Source organism: Mesoplodon bidens (genome assembly GCF_964165515.1).
Source record: "Mesoplodon bidens genome assembly, chromosome: 1".
NCBI lineage: Eukaryota > Metazoa > Chordata > Mammalia > Artiodactyla > Ziphiidae > Mesoplodon > Mesoplodon bidens.
This window is the reverse complement of record NC_138176.1, coordinates 182,986,369-183,013,520: the sequence shown is the minus strand read 5'-3', so window position 1 is coordinate 183,013,520 and position 27,152 is coordinate 182,986,369. Positions and strand designations below refer to the sequence as shown.

Below are 27,152 nucleotides of genomic sequence, written 5' to 3'. Positions count from 1 at the left end.
AAGTGATAAAAGTCTGATACCAAAAAAAAAAAAAAAAAAAAAAAAAAATCCACAGCAAAACACCAAGATCCTATCAGGAAAAATTATTTGTAACTTATCACAGACAAGGGTTAAGTTCCTTAATATGAGTTCCTATAAAGAAGAAATGATTAACAACCTGATAGAAAAATGGGCAGATGATAAGAGTTTAATGAAAAAACCTTCAAATGATACATAAATATATAGAAAACTATTCAGCCTTTTAGTAAGAAAAATATAAATTAAAACTCACTAAGATAACATTGTCCACCTATCAGCAGACTGGCAAAAGTAAAAGTGTGACAACACACTGTTGGGAGGCTGTGGGGGAAGAGAGCACCTAGCACACCCTAATCTTACTTTACTTTGCAAGGAGAAGTGCAAGGTTCTATTAAGTGAAACAAAACAAAACAAAACACCAAGGTGCAGATCAGGGCATATGTGGAAAAAACACTTCCAGATGTAGAAGAAAAGAGTAACAGGAGGCGGAGAACTAGGACAGGGTTGGGGCCAAGACTTCGTGTATCATTTTGATTTCTAAACCAAATTTAAAGGACTAAAGTTTTAATTCTAAGAGTGGCGGTATGGTGTCGGTGAAAATGACATTTGGTTTGGAATTAGAAGAACCAAATATTCTACTGCCTTACCTTGGACAAGTTCAATACGCTACATGGGCCTCAACTTCTTCATTTAGTAAACAGAGGTGGTTGGATTAAATGATCTCAAAGAGGTTAAGAGGATAGGCTCTGAAGCCAGGATACCAGGATTCATATCCTGGTTCTAAAACTCAACAACCATGAAACCTCAGGCAACTTACTTAACTTCTCTTCCTCGTCCTTAAACAGGGGTAACAGTTAATACCTGTATCTCATGGATTATAAATGGGTTAATACACGTGAAGAACTTAGAGACCAGCGCATGGGACACAGTGAGTGCTCTACAAATGTCATAAGCTATTACCATCATTTCTAACTCTGTGACTCGACAACTCTCTACCAACTAGCATATTAAAAGCATAACTAATGCCCCCAATTTAAAAGAGATGGCGGAAGTTTGAACTGGGAAAAGAAAAAAAACGATACAATTGCTGGGATAATTTTTTTTTAAACATCAGTGAAATGCAGGCAAGTCCTTGCTTTGCTGCGTTAACAGAAATCCATGCATACTGTAAACAGTGCAAAGTGAGGACTTTATAATAATGGTCTTTTGTGCAGACTACGTTATTCTGATGTTCATCAAACCATGATTTACAACAGGGAAAAATGGGAGATAATTAAATGTGCAATTATATTTAATTAAATGATAATTAAATGTGCAATTAACTAACTTAGGGTATATCTACTTACTGAAATATATACTGTGCAACCATATAAAGTAATGTTGATTTAGTGTTTAATAACACGGAAAATACTTGTAAGAAAAAATGCAGAATACAAAATAGAATCTAATGTATGATCACTGCTATGTAAATAAACAGTATAGGGAAAAAAAAAGCCTGAAATTTTACCAGTAGACCTTTGGGTAGTAGAATGAGGGACATTATTCTCTTTCTACTTTCTATTTTTTGAAATTTTCCAAAATGAAAAGAAAAATAAACTATTAGAGAGTGCAAAAATGTTACAGTATTTGTCCAGTATACTATCATAAAATGTTGATAATAATATAAATCCAACAAAATCCTGACCAAGCTGCTCTATCCCTCCAAACAAGTAAAATTAGAAACTGAGCAATAAAAGCTATCAAAACATTCTATTTCGGTGCTCTCTCATTTTCTGATGGATTCCTTACAATATAAACAGCTAGACCAGCTAAAAGAATGCCACAGTTGGGAATTCCCTGGCGGTCCAGTGGTTAGGACTCCACGCTTCCACTGTAGGGGGCGCAGGTTCGATCCCTGGTTGGGGAACTAAGATCTCACAAGCCATGCAGCGCGGCCAAAAAAAAAAAAAAAAAGGCTAAAACTACTCATTTTGTTTATGTGTTACACAAACACATTTGTTTGCATGTTTGTTTACAGGTTTAAGTCAAGAAAAAGTACCTATCTCTTCTCAGCCCCCTAGAGTTTGTGAACCGCTGACAAAACCAAAGATTTTATAGGATGGAAGAGAACCACAGACAAAATAAACGATCCTGAATCACCTTTAACATAAGCTACTATATTGCCCCAATTATATTTTCTAAATAAAAATCCCTCATACTCCTACTCTGTGGATTTCAAGTTTAGTATTTTTGCATTGTTCATTTAAAAAATATGAAAAGCTAACAGTTTAAACTTCCAGTGTTTAAGTATTAAAATGAGGTTCTAGAATATTATGATCAGATTCACTTTTTTGTGGTGGCCTCTGAGGACAGAGAATTAACAGGACAGGGACATGATGGAACTTTTTGGGTTTCTGAATACTATGCTCTATATCTTGTTTTGGGTGGTGGTTACAGAAGTATATTCAACCATCAAAAATCATCAGATTGAACACTTAAGGTCTGTGCATTTTATTGTATATAAATTATACCTCCAAAAATTTCCCTTTTAAATGAATGACATGTATACTTATAAAGTACTTTACCTAATATAAAAAATTCTGCCAGCTAAAGCTGTCAAATATGTCTGTGTGTGAGTTATTAACATGTGTTAAATCATGCTCATACACAGATACAATTCCTAATAGGACCTCAGTTATTACTATCCACACTGCATAACTGAACACAAATTATGAACACAAATTCCAAGTATAGAATTAAGGTACATGCCATTTTTGCCAAATACTCCAGAAAACAAATCAAAACCAAACACAAATCACACTCTCCCAAACACGCATCAAAAACTAATCCCCAATGGTAGTGTAGCATATGGGTTACATCCAGAATAATTCAAGATATTTAAACTCTTTCAAATTACAAAATTATACTTACTATTGTATATTTTCAATAACCTAAGTAATATAAAAGTCATCACATTCTTTCATATACTGATTAAAGACAAAATTCTTAATCCTAAATTTTACCACCTTTGAAATGGTTTCATTGGAAATAAAGAAGCAAGCTTGGGTGAAAAATCACACCAAAAACCCAAAACCAAGGAATTCCAGAAAGTGCAAGCATCCCCAGAGGAAGCACAAGTATAGCTTCAGATTCTCATTCCTATAGTCCTTAATAACACCACTACAATACCCCAAGGAGAAAAACTGGAGAGCCACGATAGAGATTAACTTGCTGACACATACAAGTGTGAGTAGAATATAACTTCAAACAAGCAGTTAAAAAAACCAATCAGCAAAACCCAAGACAAAGAAAAAGGCTTGCTGTAGGAGGAAAATGCCTAAGCCCAAACAAGTAATACATACCCGTCGGTTGATCTTATCACCCTGCAAATTATACATGAAAAATTATTCATAAATATTACTGCTTTAGAAAAATGTAAATCTAGAAAAATCCCTCAAATACAGTCTCTAGAAACCCAAGCCAATAATTTGGGACAGGATAGTTCTAATCTTTTATTATATAACAATGTACATATATTTTAGAGGAGAATGGATAATTTTATAGCACTGTCATTACTTAGACTGGTAGCACACCACTATCTTGAGGATTTCTCATTATGCATTAATTGCAATTGCAATGTTAGAGTGAAGTATGTGGTGATGACTGTTGGGTAGTTAATTTCTGTTTGGCTCAAGGAAAGCTGTTACACACTACTATATATAAAATAGATAACTAACAAGGACCTACTGTATAGCACGGGAACTCTACTCAGTACTCTGTAATCACCTATATGGGAAAAGAATCTAATAAAGAATGGATATATGTATAACTGATTCACTTTGCTGTACATGTGAAACTAACACAACATTATAAATCAACTATACTCCAATAAAAAATTAAGAAAAAAAGAAATGAATAGCTGTTTCCACACACAGCAACAAGAGAATGACAAGTATTAAATAAGTAAGGATATGAATGCTTTGGGGTACTTTTAAAAAATCGCTAAGAGACAAATGATAAAGATAAAATAGGCTCTCAATCAAAGTAAACCTATTCTAAGCAACAAAGGAAGTGTTCAACTCCCATTTCAGTACAGTTAATTTTCAAGGTTTCATTTATAACTTCACATGGATAGCACGGATGTTCTCTAAAAGCTCACAATAAAACAATTCAACCAGTGTGGCAAAATTAAGAACTAAGAAGGACTCCGCATATCAGGGGGAAGGGACAGGATAATACCAGTGGATAGATCAATTTTAGGCTTATGTACATTTTTACTCTCCTTGAGTGAATCTGAATGTCTATGACTTTACAGTTTTGCTAAAGCATGAACCTGAATTGTTTAACAGCAAGGCTGGCACATGTGGGCAAATCATCTAATAATAGTAAGGGACATTCCTAAATGCCTTAGCATCCACATTTCAATGAAGCTTAACTGCTTTCATTAGGAGTCTAAAGGACTGTAAACACTTTAAGTTGTTTACCTACATCTTACTAGGTAAATTATATGTCTTGGCATTTTGAGGATTTGAGAACTCACAAACATCACGGGGTTTACTGTTTACCTATATAAGCACTGGAATGCTATTTTATTTCTGTTTTCTGAAAGGAAGATCAATTGCTCTGGGAAGAGAAGAGCGAGGTGCACAGCTATGAACCACTCTATTCTATTCCCTCTCATAAATGACCCAAATTCAGCTATTATGCAGAAACAGAAAATGACATGCAAGAATTGTGTGGATGATATAAAAAGAAAACAAATCCCCCAAAAAAAACACCTTTCTGTCCAGAACATGTGCTCCCATCATGATGCAGATCTCATTCACAATTTGGCAAAACCATTCTTATCAGAGTATTTATTGCTTTCTCTCCACAAAACCGTTTCTGGTGACAACAAGCTAATGAGCAGTCCTTGCCTCTCTCCTTTTTCATCTACATCTACTAAGGACATCCTTAAATCCTTGTATCACTGACATCAAAGTGAAACTTTCTTCCCCTCCCCCCTTAGAGAAGTTTTGCTGGCTACTTTACCTGTGAAAGGATGTTGGTGCACTGTTGCAATAAAGAAACTGGAGGGTTGCCAATACTTGTAGCAAGTTGAACCCTGAGCAATTGTTCTTTCTGGGTAGCATTTTCTTGCAAAGCATGGGCAAGGGCCACAGCAGCACACCAGTTTGAAAGTGAATCAGTAGAAAATAAACCTCCGCATAACAACTGACCAGCTGAGACTGAATTACCTGTTGCTACAAAGATGGCAGGCAGATAATAAGGCAAAAATTAATTATGTTGGTTTCCAAACACACAAAACAGTATGAAATGCTACTTAAAAATTTGTTAATTAGTAGTATTAAGTAACACTTTCAAAAGTCTGTTTTTTTCAAAAACAAATGGAAAGATGACAAAAAAGTACTTTGGAAGAAAAGTTGCAGAACAAAGAAATATTAGAATACTTTAGGCATCAAACTGATGATGGTAATCTCCAGAAATTATTACCTTAATTAAAAACTACACTTCTAAAACAAATTCAAGGCAATGCAATATTTTAAATATTCTATTACATTCTAATATTCTACATTTAAATATCTACTACACATTTATGATATATTTTATCATTAAAAGCTTAAAAGACACTTACTTACTTTAAAACTGAAATTAGAATTAAATTATTTACGGGACTTCCCTGGTGGCGCAGTGGATAGGACTCTGCGCTCCCAGCGCAGGGGGCCTGGGTTCGATCCCTGATCAGGGAACTAGGTCCCACCTGCATGCTGCAACTAAGGAGCCCACCTGCCGCAACTAAGACCTGGTGCAACCAAATAAATATTAAAAAGAAAAAAAGAACTAAATTATTTACCATCAATAGTGGAAGGCAGAAGTGTTGACACAATTTCTCCTTGTCCTTTCTGATTTTTATATAAGAAACACTGGAAACAGTAGAGAACAGCACAGCGCAATACAAATGGCTGCCTTTCATTAACCATGGACATAAGAAGTACTACAATGGCTGGTCTGTTGTATTTAAAAAGAAAAGAACAAAAAGAAACATTGCAATCCAGGTACACAAATCAATAACTAGTCATTTTTTTGACTGAAAAACCATAGCCAGAACACAAGCGAGTAACTACTTTCATCTCCATTTCACAGAAAAGATAACTGCAGCTGTGAGAAATGAAGTGACCTGTTTGCTTAAGGCACATAGCTAGGAAGTGATACCTGAGCCCAAATACATAAGTTCCAAAGACCACAAACTCTTTAAATACCAACATGTTTATCTTGTCAGATAATCTGTCTCAAAACACGTGACTGAACTTCTTAAAAGAATAAGCTATGTATATGAGATATCCTAAAATCCCAAAGTAAGCTTTCACTTCCTCTGTGAGATCTCAGTATTTCCCCTTTCTTACCTTGGTGGGTTTGAAGGTGCATTTACAGAAGCAAAGTAGTCTTGGTTTACTTGACAGCCTCGAATAACTTCTGATACAGTATTAATGGTCTGTAATGAATGGGGATGGGGGAGAGAATTTAGAGAAAGTCAGTCAAGGGAAAAACCCTGTTTTCAAAAGAAGAAAATGTTATATTCATTTGCTTTTTGCTTTTAAATGGCAAAACTTAGACACCCAAAAAAATCAGTGACAGCATTATAGACTTGTAACACTTTCTTGAGATAACATTTTAAAACATTAAGCGTAGGCCTCTAACTAAAAATAACACTTGACCACATGCATTTTAAATCTCAAAAAACTAAAATTAATATCTCCTAAGAGATAGAATCCATTTCTATGAAACAAGAAAAGGATGCTTAAAAATAAAATCAGAGAACAAATTTAAAACGTAACAAATTAAAAATTCAATTTAAGGATGAAGTTGAAAAAAAACCTCCAAGAAAACAGAATAAAAAGACAAACTGGATCCAGAAAGTCCAACAATCTATTAATAGAGTTGCAGAAACAGAAAAGAGGAAATGGTCAAGGAATACGTAAAACATCCTCAGAACTGAAGTACTTATGTCTCTGGATTGAAAGGGCCCCAAAATTATTGGGGGTGGGGGTGGGGTGTGTGGTACAGCACATCACCAGTAAATTTCAGAAAACCATAAACAAAGAAAGATTCTAGAGAGAGAAAGCAGGTTACACAAAAAGGATGAAGGGTCAAAATGGGTTCGGATTTCTTAACAGCAACACTGGAATAATGTTCTAAAAGTTGAGTGTTAATGATTTCCAGTTCTGAATTCCATACCTAACCAAACATTAGAGTCATACTGCAGGTGGAGGAATGACATGAAAGAGCTAAAAAATTATCTTGCCATTTGCCCTCAGGAAGTTAAGTAAAATAAGATAATGAACCAAGGGGTGGGAGAAAAAGACACAGAATCCAGATAACCAAGGAATCCCCAAGTTAAGAGAGATGAAAAAGGATCGTTGGAGGATGGTGAATGAAAGTCCCAGGATAAGAGATGTGTGGCAGAAATAGAGAATAAGCAGCCCATATTGGAGTAGGAAGATGGAGGGCTTCCATAAGAAGGTCTGGAATGGGGAACAATGTGTTAAGCGTATGATAGTGTTAGTATGTATAGATACATAGAAAATCCGTAAAATGAAAAAAGAACACTATTATAACTCAGGAAAGAAAAAGGGTTATTAAAAAAAAGATATAGGGCTCTATTTGGCTTAGCAGGAAAGAGTATTGGAATAGTCATAAAACTATAAACCCTGATTATTGATTTAAATACAAATTACTGGGATGACAAGGAGGAAGTAAAGTGGGAAAGTTATATAGGGGGGAAATAGGGCTTAGGGTAGGGAGGAGGGAGTCCAAAGACAGTTTTTGCTATAAAACTTTTACTATTATCTGTGCTTTTAATATGCATGTGTAAATTTGAGAAAAAAAATTAAATAAACTAAACCTTTCTTTTCTTCAAACTAACTTCTTTTTCTTAATAGGCAGGAAACAGAAAATGCCATATGTCAAGGAAAAAGAATTTATTATTCTATGAATAAGACTCAAATCTTACTTGACTAAGTCATACTTTTCTCAAAATTAAAAACATAAATCATACTGTACACTCCTGTTGAATACAATAAAATTAATGAGAAATCTTCTAAGCTTTAACATTATTTATATACTATTAAACTTGAGGAATGAATACACCTTTTGGAACTGATACAGTCATCATTATGCTAATGTTTTATAGGGTCAATAAGGAATTTAACATACAAGAATGGTTAACAATTCCTATTTTTCATTCAGCTGATATCTAATTCTTCCTAGGCTTCCTGATTTCAGCTTCCACAGAGTAGCCTCTGCCTTTATTTGGTTTACCTCAGTCAGGATATCAGCAGGAACTCCAGTGGCCATTAGGATAGTGCAAAGCTGCTGCAGTAAGCCACACTGGAACATAGCTTTTTGGCAGCTACTGGTAGCACCGGGAGGGTTATTTGGAGAAACCAGTACACGAACAAGCTGCGAAAGAAAGAGAACACAAAATCTGTCTTTTAAAGATTTGAAAAGTCTTGAGACAAATTTGATCTATATGAACAGAAAACCTAGGTGAAGGATTCCCTCAACTGCTCAGCCAGATCTAGGAGCTCTTTCCTTCACGCTCTCATGGCCATAGTTCTGTTACAGTACATACCACATTATGCTATTTCCTTAATTCTATCTCCTTCAGGTCACTGTGAACTCCCAGAGAGTAGAAACTGCCTCAGTCATTTTTTGTATCTCAAACAATAAGCACAGTATTTGTAACACAGTCCGTATTCAAAAAATGAATAATGAATAAGTAAGAGGATGGTAGATTTCTTATGAAAGTAACGATGAAAGACCTAATCGTAAAGCAGGTCTGAAAACAGACATGGCCTGAGGGGTGATAAAATTCCCCCCAAACTGGAAATATTTAAAGAGAGGGTAAAATGAACAACTGGAGACGTGGCTGAAGATTTGTGCATCAGGCAAGGTGTTAGCCTCATTGACTGTTAATGCTAATTAAATCCCTAAGGTTCTATGATGCTATGATTAGTCTAACCTTGAGCATGAAATTTCAGAGACATGAAAAATGTTATCTTAAAGAACTGTTCAGCACAGTTACATCTTCAAAATAAATTTGTATATACCTTACATTTTAAAACTAGAGTTCTATGTATATGTGTGTACAAAATCTTATATATATATAATATATCAAGATCAAATGGTATATTTATACTTTATTAATGACAAAGTGCTAAACAAATGTTACTCTAAATGTACAGAAGTAATCAATGATGTAACAGAGGAGACTAAAATAATTTTATTGCTATAGCTGGTGCATATGATAGATAACGACTTCACTAAGAAAGGGGACGTTTTTGTGGGAGGAGATAAAATATAAAAAATAAAATGGGTATGAAAAGTGCTATTTTTTACTGCTGGTGAATAAAAAGGTGACTGGCACTCACTAGAATTTGTGGAAAAACTCAGTCAGTAGTTAAATCAGTAAATTATGAAGAATTGAAATAGTTAACGTTTCCATGTCTGGCCTAGCAGACATTCTCAAAGAGGCTTCATTAATAAATTGACGTCACAGGAGAGAGGCTTTAGGACTACACAGTGGCTCTTGTTCCTGGACCTTTCTAGTTAGACGTCAGTGGTTTTTATTTGTTGCTTTTTGTTTTAAATTTATTACCCTTCTATTCCTGCTTTTTAAAAATTACAGGCATACCTCGGAGATACTGCAGGTTCTCTTCCAGACCACCACAATAAAGCAAATATCGCAATGAAGCAAATCACACAAACTTTCTGGTTTTCTAATTGCAAATAAAAGTCATGTTTACACTATACTGTAGTCCCTTATGTGTGCAATAACATTATGTCTAAAAAAACATGGACAAACCTTAATTTAAAAAATACTTTATTGCTAAAAAATGCTGACCACCATCTGAGCCTTCAGCGAGTCACCATCTCTTTGTTGGTAGAGTTTGATGTTGATGGCTGCTGACTGATCAGGGTGGTGGTTGCTGAAGGTTGGGGTGTCTGTGGCAATTTCTTAAAATAAGACAACAATGAAGTTTAGTGCATCGGCTTTCTTTTACTTTCACGATTTCTCTGTAGCATGCAATGCTGTTTGATAGCATTTTACCCACATTTCTTTCAAAATTGGTGTCAATCCTCTCAAGCCCTGTCACTGCTTTATCAATTAAGTTTTTGTAATATCCTTTGTTGTCATTTCAACAATCTTCACAGCATATTCACCAAGAGTAGATTCCATTTCAAGAAACCACTTTCTCTGCTCATCCATAAGAAGCAATTCCTCATCCATTCAAGTTTTATCATAAATTGTAGCAATTCAGTCCCATCTCCAGGCTTCACTTCTAATTCGAGTTCTCTTGCTGTTTCCACCACATCTGCAGTTACTTCTTCCACTTAGGTCTTGAATCCCTCAAGGTCATCCATGACGGTTGGAATCAACTTCTTCCAAACTCCTGTTAACGTTGATATTTTGACCTCTTCCCATGAGTCACAAATGTTCTTCATTTTCCAGAAAGTTTTCAATTGCCTAGATCCATCAGAGGAATCACTATCTACGGCAGCTACAGCCTTACAAAATGTATTTCTTAGGGACTTCCCTGGTGGTCCAGTGGTTAAGACCCCACGCTCCCAATGCAGGGGGCCCAGGTTCGATCCCTGGTCAGGGAACTACATCCCGCATGCTGCAACTAAGACCTGGTGCAGCCAAACAAACAAATAAATAAATATTAAAAAACAAAGAACCAAAATGCATTTCTTTTTTTTTTTTTTTTTTTTTTGCGGTATGTGGGCCTCTCACTGCTGTGGCCTCTCCCGTTGCGGAGCACAGGCTCTGGACGTGCAGGCTCAGCAGCCATGGCTCACAGGCCCAGCCGCTCTGCGGCATGTGGGATCTTTCCAGACCGGGGCACGAACCCGTGTCCCCTGCATCGGCAGGCGGACTCCCAACCACTGCGCCACCAGGGAAGCCCCAAAATGCATTTCTTAAATAATGAGACTTGTAAGTCAAAATCACTCCTTGGTCTATGGGCTGCAGAGTGGACACTGTGTTAGCTGGCATGAAAACAACATTAATTTCCTTGTACACTTCCATCAGAGCTCTTGGGTGACCAAGTGCATTGTCAATGAGCAGTAATATTTTGAAAGGAATCTTTTTTTTCCGAGCAGTAGGTCTCAACCGTAGGTTGAAAATATTCAGTAAACCATATTGTAAACAGATGTGCTGTCATCCAGGCTTTGTTGTTCCATTTAATAGAGCACAGGCAGAAAAGATTTGGCATATAATTCTTAAGAGCCATAGGATTTTTGGAATGGTAAATGAACACTGGCTTTAAATTAAAGTCACCAGCTGCATTAGCCCTTAACAAGAGAGTCAGCCTGTCCTTCGAAGCTTTGAAGCCAGGCATTGATTTCTCTCTGGCTTCTCTCTAGCTATGAAAGTCCTAGGTGGCATCTTCTTCCAGTAGAAAGCTGTTTCATTTACATTGAAAATTTGTTTAGTGTAGCCACCATCATTAATTGTCTTAGCTAAATCATCTGGATAACTTGCTGCAGCTTCTACATCAGCACTTGCTGCTTCACCTTGTACATTTATGTTATGAAGACAGTTTCTTTCCTTAAACCTCATGAACCTCTGCTAGCTTCAAACTTTCCTTCTGCAGTTACCTCACCTCTCTCAACCTTCACAGAATTGAAGAGAGTAAGGGCCTTGCTCCAAATTAGGCTCTGGCTTAAGGGAATGTTGTCATTGGTTAGACCATCTATCTAGGCCACTAAAACTTTCTCCATATCATCAATAAGGCTGTTTCACTTTCTTATCGTTCATGTGTTCATTAGGGTAGCACTTATAATTTCCTTCAATAACTCTCCCTCTGCATTCACAACTTGGCTAAGTGGTGCAAGAGGCCTAGCTTTTGGCCTATGAAGGCTTTCAACATGCCTTCCTCACTAAGCTTAATCATTTCCAGCTTTTGATTTAAAGTGAGAGACATGGGACCCTTCCTTTCACTTGAACACCTAGAGGCCACTGTAAAGTTATTAACTGGCCTAATTTCAATATTGTTATGTCTCAGGGAATAGGGAGATGGGGAACAGTCAGTCAGTGGAGCAGTCAAACACACACATTTATCGATTAAGTTCTCCATCTTACACGGGTGTGATTCGTGGTGCCCCAAAACAATTACAATAGTTACATCAAAGATACTGATCGCAGATCACCATAACAAATATAATAATAATGAAAAGGAATCTCTCATAAGGTAATGAGCTTTCTGAGAGTCACTGGCAGTATCTATCCCAAAAATGGTATAGAACGGATTCCTGTAGGTAGAATTAGTCATAAAATTATCATTCCAAGAAAAAATTTAAATGTTTTACAACTAAAAAATTTTTCAATAAGATGCTTCCCCCAAATTTAATTTGCAAAATTTGAATGAACTATCCTCAAGTGGATCAATTTCAATTTTTAGTGGCCTAGAATTCCATCATAATTATAACTGTGATGATGAATAATTCTAAATGGAAATATCTATCCAAAAAGGACTGTTTATCATCAGTTGTAATGCATTTTCATTTGGTGCATAATACAGAACTTGAAATACAAGCAACCTTAAATATAAGCAATAAAGATATCCAGAAAGAGCCCTCTAATAGGTTGAAAAGCAGAAGATAACCTGTGGCCTGTGAAGCTATGACTACATCAACTACTCAGTCTTTGCGTGGAGAATACATTAAAGTGAATTAAACTCAGTTTCTTTATTTTGAAGTTTATGTTCTTCAAGATTAGTATCTAGTTTATTCACTTTCTAAAAGCAAAGAATACTTAAAGAAAGAATTAACTTACTATATAACTAGAATACTGTGTTTTTCTGTTTATATGCAGCACTCTTCTAAATTTTTTTAGGGGGTAAAATAGTACTTTTACTTTTTAACAAGTGACACTTTCTTCAAAAATAATTATTTACATAGTACCCTAAGCTATAAAACATGAGTAAGCTGCTCAAGCAGTTTAAATTTTCACTCTGGCAGGAAACATATATGTAATTTGTACATCATCAGATCCCTTCATTTTCTCCAATCACGTTTTGAAAATTACTTTTCTAGATGAATTTCCTTTATTAAGAAAGCAGTGTTGAGCAAAAATATCAAGCTTACCACTGGGACACTATTTCTAAAACATAAAAAACTAATAACCTTGAAATGTGTAATACTGACAAGTAAAAATATAGACAATGAAGATGCGAGTATAAATAGAAAGATTCTGCCCATGTTCTCCTGTAAAATATTTTCCTAACAGTTTTTAGGCATATTCTAAATAGGCTAACTATCTAATTTATTATCTAAACTGGAACACTTCTGAAGTGAAAGCGGACACTATTAGTAATTACAAAATGAATACTGGCCTGGTGAACTGGGGCATATGGTCACCCTAATTATCAATCAATGCTATGCAGGCAACTCCCAGAGCATGAAACAATATGTGGATTCTAATTACCAGTCTGATTAACCATCTAGTTTTGAGGAACACAACTTCAGAGATGCAGGCACAATTCAGAGACACTCGACCCACAGGAATCACTAGAGAGTCAGTAAGGTGGGAGACCCGTATAAGCTTAAGGGTCTGGAGAAGGGAAATTCAATAAAGGGATAAGGAAGTAAAATATTCTAAAAACTTCGTCATTTTCTCTGATGTAGAATTCATTTGGGATCCTACTGTCTTCACTTTTACTGCCTATCACCACCAAGCTTTCACCATAAAGCTTAAATAAAATTACACGTGATTTGTCAATTTAATTTGCATTAGATTTAAAACTCAAGACTATTAATCTTTGGGGGCAGGGACATTACCATTCATTTCCAAGCATCTAGTGCCTGGCTCTCAGTAAATGTTTCCTGAATGAATTTCTTTGAACTTAATATTCTGAGCATTAAAATTTATGATATTAGAACCTTAATTGAAGATAGTAGATTTTAAAAATTCAACTCAACAACCTAACCTGTTATTTTCTAGTGCAAAACCTATCAGGAAACTGTATGTTTGGATTTGCTTTAAAATAATCCTGCAGGGCCAGAGAGGGGGATAAAAGATGAAACAAAATTGCCAGATGTTAATAATTATTGAAGCTAACTGATGGGTGTGTGTGTGGGGATCTCCATCTCTGCGTATAACTGCAAATCTCCATATTAAAAGGTTTTTTTTTTTTTTTTTTTTTTTTTTAAAAAGCCCATCTGAAACCAACTCAACATCCTGGATTTATCAAACACAAGCCATTTTCTTTTCTTTGAAAGGATCACTGTCAAAATTCTTATCACATTTATGTCTAAGGACAGTATACCTGTAGCATTAGGTGCAGATTAGTCACTTTCTGTGCGGACCAGCCTGAATTTTCATCTCCAACTTCAAACCAAGGTTTCATACGCTGAATATATGAGCCTTCTTTAAAAAAATTTTGATTGGAATTGTTGTTTTTTAGCAGGTTTTGAAGCAAAATCAGACAATCTTCCACTACTATACCTGGGGAAAGAATGTAGAATGGAATGTTGAGGCTGATAAAACCTGAAGGAAAATTCAATCCTCTAACAGTTCAAAAGAAAACTCTCGGTGCTCGGCATCTCTTCAGTATGCACAGCAGTGAGCCTGCTCCTTCTCAGGTCCCCCAGTGATCTCCCGACTTCTATTTTCACCTATCCACTCACCTCAGTAACTCACACTTTTTCTTCAAATCCAGCTTACACATCATTTCTTCAGGAATGATTAGCAAGATCCAGTGGGTAGGTTAGGATCACCAGCTATATGCTCTCACAGTAGCCGGCTCCTTTTATTATTATGCAGTATCTGTCTTCACTAGATTATAATTCATGAAGACAGGAATTTGGGAATGTCCTACTTACCTCTCTGTATCCTCAGCAGATATAGAGACAAGATCTCACATGCCGCATGGTGCGGACAAAATAAAAAGAAAATAATAAAATAAGCACCAATGGGAAAGATAAGCAGGAATTAGTCACATGAAGTGGGTGGGATGCAGAAAAGCATTCCAAGAAGAAAGTAAAATGGCTTTTAAAAAAAAGTCTACATTTCGGGACTTCCCTGGTGGTCCAGGGTTAAGACTCTGCGCTCCCACTGCAGGGGGTGCAGGTTTGATGAGATCCCACATGCCACGTGGTGAGGCCAAAAAAAAAAAGAGAGAGAGACAAGATATCAGATGTATACATTGTAGGTCACTACTAAATATTTGTTGAATGAATCAATCGTATATTATTTAATCGCTAAGAAGCACTTGACATTGTTGTCTTTATGCCTCTTCCTTGAAACTTCCTCTTCTTTTGGTTTCTAAAACACTAACGACTCCCTCCTGGTTTTCCTTACAGATATCTGGCCACTACTCAGGCTTCCTAACCAATGAGCTCTGTTTCCTCTGCAAAGCATATGAAAAAAAGAGGCTGGATGCTCACAGAGAGTAGGTTCCTCTGTGTAGTACATGCACACTTTTGCTCCTACTAGTTAAGCTGCACGATTATAAGAATTAATTGCTTTTAAAAAATGAACAGATTTTAGGGAATTCCCTGGCAGTCCAGTGGTTAGGGCTCTGTGTTTTCACTGCTGAGGGCCTGGGTTCAATCCCTGGTTGGGGAACTAAACTAAGATCCCACAAGCCGTGTGGCAGGGTCAAAACCAAAACAAAACAACAACAACAAAAAACAGACTTGATTTTTCAGAGCAGCTTCAGGTTTACGGAAAAACCGAGCAACAAATAAAGGGAATTCCCGTATACTGTCTCCGTCTCAGTTTCCACTGCTATTACCACTTAGCATTAGTGTGGTACATTTGTTAAACTGATGAATGAATATTGATACATTATTAACTCACGGTCATAGTTTACATTAGGGCTCACTCTTTGTGTTGTAAATTCTATAGATTTCAACATATGTATAATTTCATGCACCCACCATTACAGTATCATACAGAATAGTTTCACTGCTCTAAAAATCCTGTGTTCCACCTATTCATTCCTCTTTCTTCCTACCCCCGAATCCCTGGCAACCGCTGGTCCTTTTACCGTCTCTATATGGTTTTGTCTTTTCTGAATGTCATACATACTTGGAATCATAAAGTATGTAGCCTCTCCAGACTGTCTTATTTCACTTAGCAATATGCATTTAAGGTTCCTCCAGGACTTTTCATGGCTTGAAAACTTTTTATCGTAGAATAATATTCCATTGTCTGAATGTACCAGTTTGTTTATCCATTCACCTACTGGAGGACATCTTGGTTGCTTCCAAGTTTTGGCAATTATGAATAAAGCTGCCATAAATATTCATGTGCAGGATTTGTGTAGAAATAAGTTTTCTACTCATTTGGGTAAATACCAAGCAGTGTGATTGCTGGACTGTATGTTAAACTTGGTAAGAAACCACCAAACTGTCTTCCAAAATGGTTGTATCATTTTGCATTCCCGTCAGCAATACGTGAGAGTTCTACACTCTTGCTTACTTTTGGTGTTGTCAGTGTTCTGGATTTTTGCCTAATAGGTGTATAGTGATGTCTCATTGTTTTAGTTTGCATTTCCCTAATGACATATGATGCTGAGTGTCTTTTCATATGCTATATACCATCTATATATTTTCTTTGGTGATATGTCTGCTCAGATCTTTTGTTCTTTTTTTTTTTTTTTTTTTTGCGGTACGCGGGCCTCTCCCGTTGCGGAGCACAGGCTCCGGATGCACAGGCTCTGGACGCACAGGCTCAGCGGCCATGGCTCACGGGCCTAGCCGCTCCGCGGCATATGGGATCTTCCCAGACCGGGGCACGAACCCATGTCCCCTGCATCGGCAGGCGGACTCTCAACCACTGCGCCACCAGGGAAGCCCTTTTGTTCATTTTTTAATTGGGTTGTTTCTTTACTTCTTATTGAACTTTAAGAGTACTCTGTACATTCTGGATACAAGTCCTTTTTCAGATGTATTTTGCAAATCTTTTCTTTCAGTCTTTGGCTTATCTTTGCATTCTCTCAGCAGTGTCTTTTGCAGACTAAATTTTCAATTAAGTGAAGTCCCACTTAACCATTTTCTCTTTCATCTAAGAGTAAATTACTTTTACTCAGTGAGGCTCAGGCCATCTGGCTGTACCATCTATTACCAGTCCTCACTGCAGTTTTGTAACAAATTCATGGTCACTACTCCTTGTTCACTGCAAACACCAGCACCTCACTCAGAGCCTTCTTCCTATCTCCATGTTCTGCCGTCACTCTTGATTTCAATTTCAGTGACAACCCATCTAATATCTGGACCCCTCAGTTCCTTGGTCTCATCTTCAGAGATAATCCTTACTCTATTACTAAAACGTCCCATCTTTCCAGCTCAAGTATTCTCAATATATCTCTTCTGTGGCTTCCCTGAGACTTTCAACCCATCAACAAGTCTTCTTTCTTCTTTTTAAAGACCCTTTTGTCTTTACTTCCTTCCCTATCTAGCTTAGCACATACAGGTCTTCATTTCTTCCACCCTACAGATAATTTGCTGAGCTCTCTTGTCTCACTATCTTTTCATAGCACCCGCCTGGAAAGGCACTATCGGGTTAAAAACTGCCTGCCTGGCTTTTTTTCTATATCTGTACCTAGACAGCTGAGTACTGGGGGAGACAGGGGATCACATAATCAAGTAGCCTGCATTGCTATGAAATCCATGGTGAACACCCTCAATGGGGCCTTTATCCTTGCCTGGAAATCTTCCTAATTACAATAGTCAACAAGCTCTCCTATCCTCCAAAAGACTATTTTCAGTCTTCTCCATGATTCTCAACTGTGTCCTCCTCTTTCACTCTCAGCATATGCCTCTGCCTTCAACTCAACTCCCTGTCACCAAATGTGAAAAAGGACTTGCATCTTCACCTGCGCTATCCCCCGTTATGATGGAAGATGAGCTCCTTCTTCTCCTATCTTAAACAGCCAGTTCCTACCTCTCCTGTGGATTCTATTAACTTTCTCCTTTTTCAGGTATTATGTACCACTGATTGTTGTCTTTTCTTTCTCTCCCTCTCTCTCTCATACCATATCTCTGTCCCCTCTCTGCTTGCTCACAGTTGTTGTAGTCTCTTCCATTTTAAAGAAAAAGCCCTTTTAGATTAAAGGAGAATAATCTGATAATTTCCATAGATGTAGAAAAAAAATAAAAACAGTTACTAAAATGCAAGACTCACTCATGATAAAAACTCTGAGCAAAAATCAAACTTAAAGGTGAAACATCAACATTCTCATTACAGTCAGCAACTATGCAACACTGTACTAAAGATTCTAATCAGTGCAATGAGACAAAGAAAAGAAAAGTGGTATAAGAACTGAAAAGAAAGAAAAAAGATTACACTTATTTGTAGAAAATATCGTATCTACACAGAAAGTCCAAGGAGAACTAATGGTTTAATAAGATGGTTGGATACAAGATCAATATACAAAAATCAAGTAGTAATCAATTTGAAAATGTAATAAAAAAAGATCCCATTCACATGTTACAAAAAGTATAAGATGCCTAGGAATGAATCTAATAAAAAAAATATACAACTCTTGTGCTCAAAATTATAAAACATTACTGAAAGACATAAAAGAAGACCTGAACAGCTTAAAAGACATACCTGGGTTCATGGATAGAAAAAGTCAATGACGATTCTCCTTAATCTTTTTTTTTTTTTTTTTTTGCGGTACGCGGGCCTCTCACCGCTGTGGCCTCTCCCGTTGCGGAGCACAGGCTCCGGACGCGCAGGCCCAGCGGCCATGGCTCACGGGCCCAGCCGCTCCGCAGCATATGGGATCCTCCCGGACCGGGGCACGAACCCGTATCCCCTGCATCGGCAGGCGGATTCTCAACCACTGCGCCACCAGGGAGGCCCATCCTTAATCTTTAAACTCAATATATTTCCGGGACTTCCCTGGTGGCGCAGTGGTTAAGAATCTGCCTGCCAATGCAGGTGACATGGATTTGAGCCCTGGTCCGGGAAGATCCCACATGCCGCAGAGCAACTAAGCACCATGTGCCACAACTACTGAGCCTGTGCTCTAGAGCCCATGAGCCACAATCACTGAGCCCACGTGCTATAACTACTGAAGCCCACACGCCTAGAACCTGTGCTACGCAACAAGAGAAGCCATTGCAATTAGAAGCCTGCGCACTTCAACTAAGAGTAGCCCCTGCTCACCACAACTAGAGAAAGCCTGTGCACAGCAACGAAGACCCAACGCAGCCAAAAATAAATAAATAATAACTTAAAAAAATAAAACCCAAAACAACTCAATATATTTCCAATCAAAATCCCAACTGGGATTTTCAGATAACTTGACTAGCAAATAAGTTTCATTCATATGAAGAATAAAAGGGAAAGACGCATTAGACAATTCTGAAGAGGGCCAAGATAGGAAATTTTTCCTATATTCTAATAGATAGGATATTATTATGAAGCTTTTCTAATTAAAAGAGTGTGGTTTTAGTGTAGAACTAGACAGACTAATGGAACATAACAGAGAACTCAGAAACAGACCTTCACACGTATGGAAATTTGATAACAAATCTTATAACATCATTCAAATGCAAAATCCCTATTAATTAAATGTAAAAGACACATTTTAAAAGGCTTCAGTATATGAAAGTGACGGAAACTCTCTTTATGACCTCGAGGTAGAGATAGATATCTTAAACAAAACATAAAAGCATAAACTATAAAAAAAACCAACGTTATTATGCTAAAATTTTAAACTTTAATAGAAACACTATAAACAAACTAATAGAAGATAACTGAAACATGTATAATCAACAAATGATTAGTATCCAGAATACATAAAGAACTCCCAGTAATCAACTGGAAAAGGAAAAACGATCTTATACAAAAACGGGCAAGAAAGTAATTCAGAGGGGTAAAAGATAAACAAAAAGAGATGGTGACTACTCCCATGAAAATATGCTTAATCTCATTAATTTAAGAAATGAAATAAAATCTCAGTAAGACATTATCTCACACTCATCAAATTGGTAAGGAAGGACTGACAAGGATGTGAAGAAACAGGAACTTGAAAACACTGGTGATGATAGGTTGATAAAACCACTTAAGAGAGCCATTCGACAATATCTGGTAATGGTGAAAAAAGTACAACTCTATTTGTAGGTATACAGAGAAACTTAATACACAAGTAAATACATAAAGACCACTGACTGTAACAGTTTATATTAGCAAAAATATAAACAACCTAATTGTCAACTCAATCAGAAAATAATAGATCATAGTATATTCATAATACAGAATAATATATAGCACTTAAAATAAATGAACTAGAGTAACATGTATCAACATGGATAAATCTCAGAAACACAATGTTGAATAAAAAACAGCAAGTTGTGGGACTTCCCTGGCAGTCTAGTGGTAAAGACTTCGAGCTTCCACTGCAGGGGTTGCGGGGTCAATCCTTTGTTGGGGAACTAAGATCCCGCATGCCGTGTGGCGAAAAAAAAAAATTAATTAAAAAAAACCCCAGTAAGTTGTGAGATTATATTCAGAAGGATACTTTACTTAAAAGAACTGGATGGTAGGCGCACAAGTGTTTGTTATGCTATTTTCTATTGTTTTCTGTATGTTTGAAACATTTCATATCTCAAAAAAAAATTTAAGAAAAGAAAAATAGTTCCTTGTCAACCTCCAGTTCTGTTCACCTGGCTCTCCTCTGACTTTACCAAATTTCTGATATGAGTTTTCTCTGCTATTCTATTTTCCCTCTTCTAACTTACTCCTCTGACACTACAATCTGGATTCTGAGGCAACCACTAAACACAAATGCTGTCCCCAAGGTCACCAATGATGTTCCCGTTCTAAGTCCTACAGACACGTTTCTGTCCTATCTTGGTATCTCAGTGACTTCTTACAGTGCTACCAATTCCCCCAACCCTTCTAAGTGTGGTTCTCCTCTTGCCTCGCAGCCTACTTCTTCTCAGTCTCTTTTACCAATCGATACCTCTTCCTCTATGATCTCTTAACAATTTGTATTCCTTAGGGTTTGTCCTAGCACTTCCCTTCTCACTCTTCACTTACTCTAAGAGACTCATCTAATCTTTCTTGTTTATCTAATTTTGTTTTACCTATATTATAAAGACTCTCAAATCTTTATCTCCAGCCTGGCCCTGCCTTCCAGATGAGTAAGCCAACTGTCAACTATACTACACTACTTGCTAACCCCAATTCAGTGAATGCAAATAAACTCAGTTTTTCCCTCTGACTCTAGTGCTAGGTTTTTTGATCAATTTCTCATTAAACACAACAAAAATGCTGAATTAAAAAAAAAAGCCTAGGAGCAATGAAGAACTGATAGTACAGCAGGCTAAAACTGACCAAAAAATGGATATCTATACAGATAGTTAAGTATGCAAGTACCTTTTGGCTGGCAGTACATTTCTCAATCTTGATAAATCTAAACTTTTCATTTTGACAGTCTCATGGGACAGAGGGAAAACAAACCAAAGCCAAGGGTATACACAAGGTAGGGAAGGAATCTAACAGAAAACTTTTCACCTAATAAAATGGGACCTCAAAAGGATATATCCTAAGGAAAAAAAAAAAAAAAAAAAAGGATATATCCTCAGGGTACAAAAAATGAAAAGTTAACTAGTCCTCATAGGTTTTGTAGCTTGGGTTTGCATTGCCGGAGTAGTCCAGGGAATATCAACCCTTCAATCTGGAATGAGGTGATCCCAGACAAACTGCACCCCCGGGGCTTGGCAGAAACAAGCACATTTTCTCTGAAAGAAATTACTTTCATCCTAGGATTCCAATTCCTATAAGTAATTCTGCTAAGTACGACACAAAACATAGTCAAAGAAAACCATGTACACAGAAAATGTTGTACCATGCGTAAGAACCAGCAGAGCAAAGTACCAGACCCACGAAGACTTAAAATACTGCGATTATCAGACAGAGATCGTGAAGTAATTGTTTCTTATATTCAAAGAAATAAAAGATAAGTTGAAAATACATGCAGAGAAAACGAAGTTATAAAAAAATTACCTAGCAAATTTGCCAAAGAAACAAGCAGAACTTCTAGAAAAGAAAAATTTAAAACTCAATGGACACATTCAAAAGCTGATCAAATACAGGTAAAGAGAGAATCGTTTAAATAGAAAACAGGTCAGAAGAAATAATCCAGAAGAAAGTCTGAAAAGATAAAAAGACAGAAAATGCAGACAAGAAAGTAAAATGATAAAGTGAGAATCTAATCATATGACAGAGAACTGAATCTGAGCTCAGAAAGATAGGAAAAAATGTGATGGAGCAGTATTTGAGGAGATATAGCTGAGATTTTCCAGAAATGATGTAAGATATCAATAGATTCTGGAAGTTTAACAAATATTAAACAGGATAAATAAAAAGAAATCCATATTCAACACACCATAATGGAAGAAAGAAAGAATATAAAGTATCCATCTTCCTCAGGGAAGCCTCTCTCAACAGCTAACAAAACAACAAAGAAAATGTACGTCCTCATTTCTCCCTTCAGTTGCATTCCTGAAAAGTTAACAAGTCCGTGAGAACAAAAGGAATCTTTCCAAATCAATCTCTTCATACTATACCTCCATCACTGTTCCCCTCCTCGGTAATAATGTCCAGTAGTCTCTCAAAAGCATTTTCAAAAGCTACAATTTTCTGGATTGCTCCATTGCTTCTTGTTAGTGCCTGTAGTAGTAAGACGCCCTATGGAGAAGAAGGATAATGTTTAGTGAAATACAACTTTTACAAGACATTTAAAAATTACTTTAAAAACCACTGAGTTTTAGAAGTGGCAGGAATTTCACAAGTCCAACTCCTTCACTTTATAGATAGGGCAAACAAGGACAGAGAAGGTGAGCAATTTACCTCCCTAAGCTATATAAATCTCGAAAGACAGATCCTTGACTGGAATTCATGTCTACCAATTCCTAAATCAGTTCTCTTTTCACCGTACAATATAAATATACAACAATTCTTGCATATTCACCAATTCATCTATCATTCATTACCTGGCTTTCACTGTGGTCTAAGAGAGTGGAACATGATTATATTTGTCTCAGTAATGCCTCTGTACATGCTTCACAATAGTAACAATAAAAAATTGTGAAATCAATAATATAAATCAATAAACATCACCACATTTTAGCAGGGCAAGTTCAGATATTCTTGTAATTATCTGGCCCAGAAATTCCCAAAACTTGATTCTAAGTTGATAGAAAAAAAGAATGAGAATTCATGCCTCATGAACACCATGTCTAGTATGAGACAATTCTCAGTAGTCTTTGCTTCTGATTTTTAGTTTTCTCACTCCTGTTGAGCTAGATTTAGGTTATATATTTTGCAACCTCTTTATTATTCAAGAAATATTCACTGTTAACCATTTCTGCTTATTTCACTATCAAACAACAAGTATTTTATGAGCCCACAGGAGCCCAACAATACCATAATGGTCAAAGAGACAGAAAATATTTAATGAAAAAAACAGATATTTCTTAGAGGAAGAGGAAGAGCAACTAGGTAGTTCAAAAGTTCCAAAGAGTCAAATAAGCTGTTGGCTGTCAGCACTGGGCAAATAAGTATTCATATAAGACAAAAAATACCAACAGCCTTATTGGGCTTTTCCTACTCATTTCCCTTACTGTCCAGTCTCAACATTAAGATGAGAGAGAAAGCAAAAGTGGTTATTTTTACATGTCATATTCTCCTACTTAATGTTAACTTGAGTTTAACTGCTAACAAAGGGAGAAATAAATACAGTGGAAAGAACACTAAGGTTATGAGTTCGATACAATGGGTTTATTAAAGGTCTACTTACTAGTTGTGCAACTTGAAGCAAATTACATAAACTCTGTATGTAATTTATGTAATGTAAGTCTTAGTATACCCATGTGTAAAACAAGGATGGTATCTTTGTCATAGGGTTTCTTTTTTTTTTTCTCTTCTTTGCGGTACGCGGGCCCCTCACTGCCATGGCCTCTCCCGTTGCGGAGCACAGGCTCCGGACACGCAGGCTCAGTGGCCATGGCTCACGGGCCCAGTTGCTCCGCGGCACGTGGGATCTTCCCGAACCGGGGCACGAACCCGTGTCCCCTGCATCGGCAGGCGGACTCTCAACCACTGCGCCACCAGGGAAGCCCTGTCATAGGGTTTTTATGAGGACTAAAGGAGATAAAATAACTCCTACAGAACCTAAGTTCTCAATACATATCAGTTTCTTTTCCCTGACTATTAAGAGACATATTTCTCTAATCAAACACAACCACTAAAATGTTACTAGAAATGAAAGTATACTCATTGGTCATTGAAAGTAAGTGGGCACCAATTCCTTACTTTAAAAACTGGTAATTAAAGGGATTTAGCTATTTATCCTCCCTTTCATCTATGAATTATAATTCAGGGTAACAAAATATACTGGTTGATGAAGTAAAGTTCTTCTTTGAGGAAGATTACAGCTGAATAAATGTGAAAGAATGACAGAATTATAGAAATCATCATTTTGAAACTCTTAACAAAATAACTGATTCAGGCAATGATCATTAATGAATGATCAGATGTAATGGATGAAGGGATCCATGGAGGGATCTGGCTGTCGCCACCTGAATGAAACCCACTGATCACTACAAGTGAGACAGCCAGATATTACATTTCCTGAAGTGTTGCAAAATTAAGTACACTGCATCATCTAGGAAATATCAAAGCAAAGAATGAACCAGAACCTAATCAAGCCATTTAGAAAGTTAACAGACATTAACAATCAAATGTAATGAGAGAGCCTTGTCTGGAAACTGATTTGAAGAAACCAACTATAAAAGACATTTATGAGACAACTGGAAAACTTGAGTACAGAATAGATACCTTATTTAATGAGAGCTAAGACAAAGTTGTTATCTCATTAAATGTGATGGCATTGTAGTTATATAAGGAAATACACACACACGACATGTATACTGAAGTATGTAATAGTGAAATTATACAGATTGTTTGATTCCTTTTAAATACTCTAGTCAAAAATAAAGGAGAGTGGTGAGGGGAGGGGTGGATGAAGCAAGTATAATAAAATCTTGAAAATTAATGGGTTTAGGGGATGGGTTTGTCTGTATTCTCTCTACTTTCGTGTGTGTTTACATTTCTCATAATAAAAAACTAAAAATTAAAGAATGGAATTATAGCCTATCATTTAGAAGTGAGCTGGTAGTTACTTCCTAGAGTTTTCTCAACCTTTCTTGCTAATTTTTAAGCCCTAAGTAACATAAATAAATATGATAGTTCACTGTATCTATGATAAATGACCAACTAATTCTCTAAATCCAGATCAAAATCAATGTTTCAAATATAAAACAAACTGAGGCTAAAAATCTTTACCAACAGGCTCCCAGAGAGGTTAGTCAATGTTAATAACTGTCATTGAATGTAATGAGAAATATTAAAAAGAAGGAAATGAAAAGAGAATTTTAAAAGAAGGATAAAGAAAGAAAAAGATACAAAGGATGGCGGGGGGAAGCAGTGTATTATTCTGGGCAGTAACAGAGTGCCACTAGTAACTGCCATAGGTGCCAGTTAGTTTCCTCTGGTTGCTGGAGTCAACTGTGGTGTATTACACTGTGTTTTACAGCATAATGTTCGATAGTAAGTCTCCACAAAGAATCTAAATGAATCTGTGAAGCCAAAGGAAAGATGGCTGTAAAACTCCAAAATCTAAACATCACAGCAAAAATATAACTTAATCGCTAATCGTAAAAGTAATGAAAGCCAACATAGAGAATCATTTTATCTGTCTCAAATAAAAACTGAGGAAAAAAGGTTAGGAAAAGAAAAAAAAAGAGTAGAGAGTTAAAGGAAAGAGAAGAGCAGAACACCAAATTCAGGTTTAAGATACATACTAATATTTTAGTCAAGAAAAGACACTCAAAATTCCTAATAGATAGGTACACAATTCTCAAAAGAATATTAAAGAATAAAAACTGTCCTTTTCATGAGTTATACTACTGTATCATCTCACCACTTATATTACTGCATTGACGTATGTACTACAAAATTTTAAATGCAAAGCTAAAAAAAAAACTGTCTATGTGGATTAGAAGCCAAGAGCATTTCAGTTTTGTCTCTGCTTTGTCAGGAAACAGTTGTGAGACTAAAAGCAATCCAAATGGTATTTATTAGCACTTAAGATGAGAAAGGTACAGGGCCAGGTACCACAAACACAAAGAGGAATAAGACATCACTAACAAAGAACAAGTCACTTGGTTTCTGTGAGTCTTGGGCTTCTCAGTGTAAATATGGAGACTGAATTAGCTTGATAAGATCCCCTAGCTCTAAATTTTAATTTTAAAGATTTTTCCAATTGCTATCTAAACTATTATGGTTTTGATCAAGTTGTAGATAACAACAGAAAAGAACGTTCAAGCAACAAAACAATATTCATCAATATAAAATACTCGAATGTATATGCAAATATTAAAATAAATCAGAATGAAAAATTAACTCCAAAGCAAATCACGCTCTATAGTTAAATAGAGATTACAAGGAAAATCCTTTGAAATATGTATTCAATCAACTAAGGGTGATGATTCCAAATGTTACACTTTGTTAAGTTTATGCAGTTCAATGTCTAGGGATATTTCCTCTGCTCTTTCTGGAGGCAGAATTTGGTGTCAGTACAACCTTTCAGAAAAGGATGGAAGAAATCCTAAACTTGTGTAAGGCATAAATTTGAATAGCAAAGTCATTTGTTTAAGCCAAAATACTGAATAGGTTGGAAACAAAGAAATAATGTGGCCTTGTATATAACTTCAAAAGGTCTAAACCATTACCCCAACTTTCCAAATCTAACTTCTATGACTCTGAATAAGGGTCAACAAAGATTTCATTTGCAAAAAGAGAAAAAAAGCTGCATATTCTTAGACTTTTCTTCAAACTTGACTTACATCATTACGTATAACTTCCCTGGAATCCGCTAATAAGTCCATCAACCTTGAAACACCTAGAAACATATAACCATGTGAAAAACACTGGCAGATCAAAAACACAAATAGTGATTCAAATTATAAACAATTTATTAACACATCATTTCAGTCCCCCCCTTTAGGAATGATCCTCAATTTTATTTTTTTGTTTGTTTTTGTTTTTTATGATCCTCACTTTT

General features: G+C 36.3%; 1 protein-coding gene across 1 annotated transcript in view; it reads right to left on the bottom strand.

The window, feature by feature from the left end:
• Window positions 1-27,152, bottom strand: part of USO1 (USO1 vesicle transport factor) — a 91,384-nt gene that overhangs the window by 16,517 nt on the left and 47,715 nt on the right. The window contains exons 7-13 of the mRNA XM_081227838.1: window positions 26,935-26,990; window positions 22,594-22,714; window positions 14,331-14,509; window positions 8,317-8,457; window positions 6,402-6,490; window positions 5,852-6,006; window positions 5,029-5,240 (exon numbers count right to left, since the gene is read on the bottom strand). Coding sequence (XP_081083964.1) covers window positions 5,029-5,240; window positions 5,852-6,006; window positions 6,402-6,490; window positions 8,317-8,457; window positions 14,331-14,509; window positions 22,594-22,714; window positions 26,935-26,990 — 953 coding nt within the window. The remainder of the gene's footprint in view (window positions 1-5,028; window positions 5,241-5,851; window positions 6,007-6,401; window positions 6,491-8,316; window positions 8,458-14,330; window positions 14,510-22,593; window positions 22,715-26,934; window positions 26,991-27,152) is intronic.